Source organism: Alosa sapidissima, chromosome 22 (assembly GCF_018492685.1).
Source record: "Alosa sapidissima isolate fAloSap1 chromosome 22, fAloSap1.pri, whole genome shotgun sequence".
NCBI lineage: Eukaryota > Metazoa > Chordata > Actinopteri > Clupeiformes > Clupeidae > Alosa > Alosa sapidissima.
The window spans coordinates 8,967,602-8,977,652 of NC_055978.1; the positions used below are offsets into that span (position 1 = coordinate 8,967,602).

General features: G+C 40.3%; 1 protein-coding gene across 2 annotated transcripts; it reads right to left on the minus strand.

Moving 5' to 3' along the window:
* Positions 1–1,495: 1,495 nt before the first annotated feature.
* On the minus strand, positions 1,496–8,962 carry dram1 (DNA-damage regulated autophagy modulator 1). 2 transcript variants are annotated; one of them, XM_042078556.1, is made up of 7 exons: positions 8,603–8,962; positions 6,954–7,021; positions 6,103–6,245; positions 5,824–6,001; positions 3,545–3,603; positions 2,767–2,859; positions 1,496–2,289 (listed from the first exon to the last, which is right to left on the minus strand). In XM_042078556.1, exons 1-7 carry the CDS (start codon positions 8,722–8,724, stop codon positions 2,245–2,247), a joined length of 708 nt encoding a protein of 235 aa, XP_041934490.1. In that variant the 5' UTR covers positions 8,725–8,962; the 3' UTR covers positions 1,496–2,244. The 2 variants fall into 2 exon arrangements, with proteins under 2 accessions (XP_041934490.1, XP_041934489.1); XM_042078555.1 differs by lacking the exon at positions 8,603–8,962 and adding an exon at positions 7,655–8,009.
* Between the last annotated feature and the right edge of the window lie 1,089 nt (positions 8,963–10,051).

A 10,051-nucleotide genomic window follows, 5' to 3' on the forward strand; every position in this document is an offset into this window, starting at 1 on the left:
CTCTCTCTTCAGAAATAAGCACTCTATGACAGACAGGAATATTCAGCATTTTGCACAAAAGATGGATAACTTCAATAACTTTCTCCTAGAACAGAATGAGAACAGTAACGACTGCTCTATGACAAAGCAAGAACAGAAACTAAACAGAGACTAAACAGATTTTATTTTCATTATTATTTAAAAAGGTTTGCTAGGATTAATATGATAGTGACTAAATACAGTGTGTGTGGGAAGAAATATCAGTTCGTTTTTGGGTCTGTATAAAAAATAGTAAAGATGAACTTGTGAAGCATATGACATAGGCTGTTGTGTTCTCCAGACAAGAATTTTCTCCACTGGCTTTACATGTCAAAGTAGCAATCTTGCGGTCAGTTTACAAGAACATGGTACATGTGTCTTCCGTGTGGTTTATATGTAAAAATAGAAGGCTTTTGTTGCAGTAGGGAACTGGGAATGTAATAAAGTGTCTCCAGATCTGACGCCTCACCTCCACTGTGCCTCAGTGTGACAACAACAACCACAACAACAACTTGCATTTATAAAGCTTTATCATCAAGGCACCCAAAGTTTTCTACAGTGAAAGGGGAACCTCACTAACCACAATCAATGTGTAGCACCCACCTGGGTGGTGCACGGCAGCCATTATGCGCCAGAGCACTCACCACATACCAGCTTGAGGTGAGAGAGAGTGTTAGAGAATGAATGAATGAGCCGATAACACAATCATTTTCAATCACATCTTTCATGCGTATGACACGTGCATTCTGTGCACGTATGCGTATGACACATGCAGTCTTTCTCATTGCTGCTGTTTGGTGACTTAATTCCATTTATGGCGCTAAAATTCAAGCAGCATGGTCAGTGTTTGAAGTGGACTGCAGTAAGTGGTAAATGGACTGCAGTTAAATGGCACAATTTTCTACTCCTCTGAGCACTCAAAGTGTTTTACAATTTCATGTCTCACCCATTCACACACACATATCGCAAGATAGCAGTCTGCTGTCACCCAACTGCTCTTTTCTTTCTTTGTTTTTATCAAGGAACAGTTGCCCTAGCCATGGGCTAGGGTTAAAGGCTACTGTATGGCTATAAGGCTATACAGACTTGGGTTCACTAGTGCACTAAATTACTCTACAAAGAAGCCCAAAACGCAGCGTTTGTTTGCATTTCCACAGTCTGCAGGTAGACTCACACAGCTCCTGTAGCACATGACAGCATTGCTCCCTCCCCCTCATCAGCTCCACCTGTCTAGAGCTGCTTGGGATAAGGGGGTCTTGCATTCTTTCATTTTAATGTCTGTTCATTTTGTTGTATTCTTCATACAGCAATAACGCAGTGGCACCACTCGGTTGGTGCAGCAGCAACATCTTAAACAGATCTACAGTAGTACTTACATCAATATAAATCTTAAACTTATTTTGAGAGTTTCCTGTCTGAACTATACATTTCCTCAGGAAATGGGTTGGGGTAATTGTAAAATTGTACACACAGCATGTAGGATGATCATGTACTTTTATTTCTCCATGGCCATGTCCACATTGCATAAAGGCTTGCGCTTGTGCTTTAACGGTTGTGCTTTAACGGTCAGTTACATTGTCATGTGACATAATGAGGTTACATAATCAGTTTCATTGGTTTGAACACAAACACAGTAACTTTAAACCATAAAAAACAGAGAATATATATAAAAATATAATGCATCGATCCATTCTCATATACCTGTCTCCGTATCTCGGCTCACAGGTACAGAGTTACAGTAGAGTAGATATAATACAATGATATGACAAATATCCTGTCAGTTCCCATTGTCTGTGCCTCCATTCAGGACAGCTGCCCTGTGCTGCTACCGGAGCTCTACGGACGGCCTAGTCTGTTCAAGAGCACCATGTCATGTGCCTGGTTCCTTACACCAGGAGAATCATCACTGGCCAAAGCCCATGGACTTCATGTGGAGTGTTTATGTTGTTATGTTTATGTTTATGTTTATGTTTCGCTATGCCTGTGTGGAATGCTTTGAGTGGCCATTGTGCTATACACTATACAAATAAATACCTGTCGAACAATATTGAGAATATTATACAAAACTAGAAAAAATCCCAAAGATATTCATGAATTTGTAAACACTTTGGAGAGTTTTGAGAGTTCTGCATACAAAGTACAAAAGTTTACAAAGGTACCTAAAATATGTAGATTTAAAAAAAAAAACCATCAGTATAAAAATACTATCTACAGAGGATGATTGATTTAATTCTGCTCCACCAATTCAGCTTTCACAGTCATGGTAAAGCGCTGTAGAAAACACAAGAAGTGCAAATAATAAACATTAGTGGTGTTTACACAACAACAACAACAACATATCCTATATCACTTAAATATTAGTGACTGTATTGCACATCTAAGGACTATTACAGTGGTGAAAGTAGAGCTTTCTTTCGCCAGTAGCTTTTCAATGGATGATGGATGTAAAACAGTCTGGTAGGTCATTGTGCAATCCTTTGGCCACTACAACTGGTTCCGGTTGCCCAACTTGTGCTGACTTGATCTCTAACTGTCGGTGTGTAATTTCCCAGTTCTCCATATACCTTCATGAACAGTGTGCCATATTGGAGATGGAATGTTTGATACGGCAGCACTTAATCTCCCACTTAAACAATCTTTTCTTTCTTTCATTCTGTCTTCCCTTTCGTTTGTCTCTCTTTCCTATCTTCTTTCCTTCCCTATTTTCTTTATTTCTGACATTTGCTGTGACATTGACCCTGAACTGACCGTGAACTCTCTGATGTAGGTGAAAAAGAAGAAGACGAAGCTGAAGGCCACCATCCATTCACACACTGCACTGGCAAGATGGAGGCCATAATTCTGTCATAGAAACACAAAAACAAACACAATGAGAAATAACAAGAACAACAACAAGAGGCCATAATTCTGTTATAAGAATCAAAACAAACAGACAAACAAACAAACAATATGAGAAACAACAATAATAACAACAGCCATAATCCATTATTCTGTTATAAGAAACAAAACAAAACAAAAAAAAAACAACAAGAGGAACGCCAATATTAGCTTGAAGGCAACATATTTCCCCTTTAGATCAGTCAGACGCTAGCATTTCTCTGCACACCACGTGAGGGAAAATCCTTTCACAGAAACTACAGCTGTAAGCTACGGGAAAATGAAGTAGCTGCTGCTGTTATGTCACACCCAGCCTCCGCCATTGGTGTATGTGTGTGTGTGTGTGAATGGGTATATGTAAGAGAGTGTGAGTGTGTGTGTGTGTGTGTGTGTGTGTGTGTGTGTGTGTGTGTGTGTGTGTGTGTGTGTGAATGGGTGAATGTGAGAGTGTGTGTGTGTGATTGTGAGGCATGAAGTTGTGAAGCGCAAACAAACAAACAAAATGATAAAAATAACAACAACAACAACAACAAAGATGGAGGCCATAATTCTCAAGAGAGAGAGTGAGAGTGAGAGTGTGAGTGTGAGTGTGTGTGTGTGTGTGTGTGTGTGTGCTACAGCAAAATGAAGTAGCTGTTTTATACCATACCGGTTCATCTCCTTTCCAGCGGAGTTCGGAGCTTCCCACGAAAATAGCACAGATGACCGCTTTAGGGAATATTTCAGGAAAACGACAAACAACAACTAAATAAAGTAGTACACTAGACAGCAATTTCACCTCAGGTAAGGGTTAGGGTTTTTCTCAGTCATTTTGGTGTATTTCTCAGACCAGAAGTGAAATTCTCAAAGTACACTAGACATCAATTTCACCTCAGGTAAGGGTTAGGGTTTTTCTTAGTCATTTTGGTGTACTTCTCAGATCAGAAGTGAAATTCTCAAAACTACTAGCTGAATGCCCATTTCACTTAGTCACTTGTGCACTTCATAAGATAAATGTATCATTAGCTTACTTAAAAAACAGCAAATGCGTTCGCACATACAGGCCAGTGCTCGTATACAATTACGATACGATTACGATTATATAAGCTGTTTTCAGATGAATGGCTTATCAGTCAGGATGCATTATGCAGGTTTCTGTTGAATAGTCCAGCCCCCAAAACATTTAGGCACTGGTTCACTGCTTGGGTCCTTACATGCAAAAGTGTTTAACTTATCTGAGTTTATATATTTTTACATTTCTATTGCACTGTCCCTGTAAAACCATGAATAACATGGTCTGGCAACAAACTGCAGTGCAAACAATATACTGTAAAAGTATAGTAAATATGATATATATTATGATATGGCTATTTGGCATGTCTGCTTTTGAAACATTGACTAAGCATTTTCGGCAAGTTATGTGCTTTTGCAGGTAATCCTGCATGGTACAGTTTTCACGAATTGTTTTGAAAATTGCACTTACTGTTGTGCAAATGTTATTGATAATGTGAGAAATGCACCAAAAGCAAGTCAGAAAAACTGTAATTGGCACATGCATTTAGTTATAGTATGCATTTAGTTAAAGTTCTGTGTAATCATCATTATGATTAACTTCCCTGGCATTTTATGAGGACTGTGCAAACACAGAGACTAGCGCTTTAGAGCCCAAATGAAAATCTTAGGCGGGGATCACATTAGCCACCGTTTGTGTTGCTTAGGAACGAGACAAAACTTATTATGGTCTGGGTGTTGCATTACGTTTGCCGCTGGCTGATGTGATCCTCGTCTTACTCTCAGGGCCTCTGAGTACGGCAGCGATATAGGTAGCGGGAAGCTACGTCAAGTCGGGGACTCTGAAATGGACAAGACCTCTCCGCTGAAGTGAAACTGAATAAACAAATCATGCGACCAGTGCTAAATTCTGATCTATCTATCTATCTTTTATTAATTAACTTCAGCCTGAACTGTAGGCAAAATACGCTGAGACTTCTTAGTCTCAATCAGAGGTGCCTAAATTTGAGTGGAGGGTCGCGGGCCAAGTTATGACAGGAGCTCCACAGCACCCATTGCCCAGTGTAAAACTGTGTTCAGATAATGAATGGGAGCTAACCCTTTAAAAGCTGTTGGGGCGGAAATGGACCTCTGAAGTTCACCTACAAAAAGGCCCCAAAGCTGCTATCTTTGCCCATATAAGGAGTTCCACATATCCTTATATGGGCAACAATGGTACCCCAAATCTTCTTATATGTAGCCTGGTGAGCCAGACCCACATTAAAATGTAGGGTCTGGGCACTCACCATTCGCAGTGCTCAGTCGAGGGGCGGGATAATCAGTTGTCTTTCAAATTCCCTCTGCACGCAATAGGACACAATAGGATATTTGTTTTCAAGTAGCAGGGAATTCAAGCCAAACCGTTGCAACTCTGCCATCAATCATTATGTTAAGCCCACCAAACGACTCTATACACGATTTCAATGCCTGATTAAGTTTCGATTTCTGGAGCTCACAAGCCAACAGAGAGTTGCTAGACTAGCCCTGGCAGCAAATGTAATTTTTTAAGGGGCGCGTCTAGATTTCTAGGCTATCTTATATGGGCAAAGATGGCAGAATTTGTGTTTTTTTTGCAGGGAAACAACTTATATGATTGTTAGGAGGCAGGACAAAAAGAAAAAGAGAAAAAAAAACGGAGCAGCCATTGGACAGATCTGTTAATACTGTAGTTAAAAAGATAGGTAGAGAGAGTGAGAAAGGAAGAGAGAGAGAGAGAAGGAAGAGAGAGAGGGAGAGAGGGAGGGAGAGAGAGAAGGAGGGAGAGAGGGAGGGAGAGAGAGAAGGAGAGAGAGAGGGAGAGGGAGAGAGAAAGAAAGAGAGAGAGACAGCGAGGCATTGTTCGCATTTTGGGATGACATCATCAGAATCCAGTGGCCATCTAAAGCCTAAAAAGGATACTTGGAAAGAGAGCCACTACAGCGATGGAGGAGATGAGGGCACGAGTCCTGCACATGGCCTTGGACGACCCATAGGGATAGGCCTGGTACGATATCCACGTCTGGAGGACGATGTAAACTACTCCGCTCAGGAAGAACAGCAAAGCCCCGAAGTCATGGACAGGCGTCACGACAGTCTCCTAAGACAGAGAAAGAGCAGAGACCGTGTCAGACAAGGAGCGAGATGCATGTTTTTTTATTGACATGAAGAGGAACGGAAGAGGAGTTACTGTCACTGTACCTGAAAAGTGGCGACTATATTCATTCCTAAACACGAGAGCAGTCCGATCCCAAGAGCAATCTTATTAAGCACTGGACGCACCCCTCCTGTCCTCTCAATCAACCGTTCAATGAATTTATACCTGGTGTACATAGTAGCCACACCTGGAACACAGTACATCCAATGTCATTTGTTTTTGTTACTTCACATATCTGAGAATGAAATCATACCACAAATCTGAAAATGAAAGAAAAGGGTGAACTTTGGCACTACATGATTTAACAATGAAAGATGGGAATTTTGGTTTCAATTCTGTTGCAGTTTTTTTTTTCACAGCTAAAACCACCAACAGGCTCACAGATAGTTTCCGCGCATCCACGTTCTCTGTGGGGGATTATTCACAAGAGGGTTTTGTTCCTAAGAAAAGGAAGTGAAATTATGATAGACTGAGTGAACAACTCAGCCAAATGTCCGTTGCATGACAGTGCCAAAATGACATGCTAGGACTGCAACTAACTGTTATTTTTGTTGATTAATCTGTTGATTATTTTCCTGATTAATTGATTAGCTGTTGGATCTACAAAATGGTGAACACATTTTGATTAATATTTCCCTACACTCAATATTACGTCCTCAAATGACCTGTTTTGTCCACACGGTAAATGTATGGCCCCTAGGATTTGAGTAGCTCAACTATAGCATGGCCTGGGGAAAACACATTAAAGTTAAAGTTAAATTTGTTAAGTTAAACCTGCATTGATAAAATGTAATACACTGTATGTTGCTGGGGAGAGAAGCAGCTGTTATGTGAACGAAAGCAAGTGCAAAATATAAAGAAAATAACTGCAGACATTTGAAATGATTGTTCCTACCTGCCATGGCTGTTATGGACGTCATGAGTCCAAATAGACAGCTTTCTGGAGGAGTTGTCCCAGTGTCACTGAAAATAAATCAATAATCAATCGAACAAGTAATCAGCAGTTAAAGAAAGTTAGGAGGCAAAATAGATAGCCGATTGAATAATATAAATGAGCAAATGAGACAGTGGTGTTTTGGTTATATGGCCAGTGTTCACTATCAACATATGACTTTGATCACTTCATCAGCTTACTATCCATTTTGGAAGTGACATCCATCTAGTCTTTTTACATGCAGACTAACCATACCGTTCATTGCCACTTTGCTTTTGTTTACAAAGAACCAAGAACTTACCTATATCATATAATTATTAGTATTTAACATTAATTTAATTGAGCTGATATTAATTCAATACTATTTAATATCATATATAATTCATTCATCATTCATCATTCTATTATAACTTTCAATCTTGGATAAGTTCACTTTTTAGCAAAATCAATGCTACATTACACACTGTGCCTCTCAGCAGAGCTGAGACTGAGGACCCTGCCAAGAACAACAATGTAGATCAAAAGACTTTGACTGATAAACAAAACTGATCAACATCAAAATCCAGTGATTTCCCTTTGTGATTGTTTACATACAGCACATCATTACACTTCATTGTCAAAACATACTGCATGTGCAAATCATTGCTATATGGGAGGCTTACCTTATATAGGGCCAGATGGCCACAACATCTCCCCGTAATACAGCAATAATGTAGTTAATTGTACAAGCGCTACTTGAACACACTACCAAAAGAAATGGCAAAAAGGAAGCTCCTGGCATACACCCAAACATTGCCATGTGTGGGTCTATGTCATTGTTACCAATTAACAAGAGTGCAGAGTTAAACAGTGCCTAATGGCCAATAGCCATGTGGGTACAGCAGGGGAATAAAATGATATACCACCCACAGTGAGCTCAGAGTTTACTAGAGCAGTGTTAACGAGCCACGGGATCACGAGTGGCTTGACAGCATTATAAGTTGTAAAAGGGGTAACCATGATCTTGTTTCATTTCCTTGTTCTGTCTCACCTGCTTAGAGAAGCTAACAGTGTCATTAGCCATTAAGAACTAAGTTCTGCTCTGTGGCTCTCCTAATGGACTAATGGCTGTCCAACGTACTAACCCAAAGTCCAACTTTGGCTTGACTGTGGCTCCCTATAACAAGTTGTGGGGCTAAAACAATTTTCCTCACTGCATTTTCTAAAAGTGAAAACTCATTGAAATACAGACTACTATACGATGTAGGTCTACCCCATGGTGAACTGTGCCAGTGTGCCGTGCGTCCTCACACGACCCATAGCCAATCACAGCTGGAATTGCGCAATGCCGATGGGAAAGCATAGCTTGAGGAGAAAACGAAACTGATTTGAACTTGGTGGTATTTGGATTTCGATAGTTCAACCATGAAATAAAAGCAAGTAGGCTATCGGTCAGTGGATGGCATATTCTTTGTTTCACTGCTTAAGTAATAAAAATGTAAAAAATCAACAAATGGTTGTCATAGCGCACAACTTAGGCGCACACATAAACTCGAAACAGTAACTGCTTAGCGCATTCACACACTTCTTCCTGTAACAGCAGTGCAGATAACTCTACGATATAGACTTACCTGATATAGGGGAAGATGACATCGATGTGTCCGCTTATGATTGCTATAACGTAATTAATTAGGAAAGTGCCTGAGGAGGAAATTACCAAAAATGCTGGTAGGAAGCCCGTTCCTTCCATCATAGACTACAGGCATAGGCTATCAGTGAAGGTGTTCAAACACAGTTCTGAATACACTTCTCTAAAGTTCTCTAAAGTCTAAAGTCTACAGCAGGTATCCCATGTCTGCCTTAAAGTGGGCTATCGTGCAATGTCCACAGTAAAAGTGAGTAGCCTATGGGTTCATTCCGGAGGTCTTAATGAGCCCTCGTGTACTGTACTATTGTTTCTTGCAGCCTATGACGTGTTGCGTGGGACTGGACCAGATCTCACCTCTCTCTCTTCCTTATTTTTCTCCCCTTACAGTCACTTCCCGTCATCTGTCATTAAAGTTTTCTTTCTTTCTTTCTTTCTTTCTTTTTTGCTATCTATCCAATTTAGCCTATTTAAGCTGTGGCAAGACTTTTGAGAAAATATCAGAGAAATGAATTGTGTGTTCACTGCATTATGATCATTTGCCATATTCATTATAGCCTGATCAATGGCCGGTTGTAAAAAAAAAAAAAGGGGGGGGGGGTAAATAAATAAAGGAGTGTGGTCTACCATGTCTCTTCATGATTTGGGATATTTAATTAATAAATCCAGAAAAAAATAGAAAAAAACTACAAACAGGAGTGTTTTTGTAGACTACAGACTTTTCTGAGGACGTACACTCTCCCTCAATGGTGTAATACGTTGCTGTCTGTAAAATAAAGACCTATAGCCACATTCCGTTTTCTTTCATACAAATACTTCCGTTTCATCTAATTTGCCACACATAGGATAGATGATTGGAACACAGAACTAATGTTGCACTACTTCGGTGGTGGTGTTCCAACGATAAATCCGAACCATTTCTTCCTCAACTCATGTTTCTAAGGCAAGACATGCAACATTGATGTGTTATTGCCATAAATAAAACAGGCACGATTTTTTTTCCCGCCATGTTGGCAACTTGCTGTTAGCTCCTACTAGCTGCAGAGAGACAATCCCCTAGCCGCAAAATCTTCCAGTCTTCCTGTAGGCGGTCACAAGCCAAGGTGGGCGAGGCCATGAATAGTCAGTTTCCCTTCGGTGTCATTGGGAAGGGCTCTTTCTGATTCGCTTGTTTTTCCGTGTATTTTCTTTCATTGGCTAATGCGAGCAATGGGGGTAGAAGATAATTTTCACGTGCAGCATGCATATGCAACTTGGAGTGAGCTATAGTATTTCGAAAGTAACAAGTATTAAATGGTTTCTCAGTGAATGTGACCTTTAATCGGACTATGGCTTTAGTAAAGCATCCATCATCTGAAGAACGTAGTACCCCTCCAAGTTCACAGAGGGCGACATAGGGCTACGGCCCGTCTCAAACACCACAAAGGAAGTACAA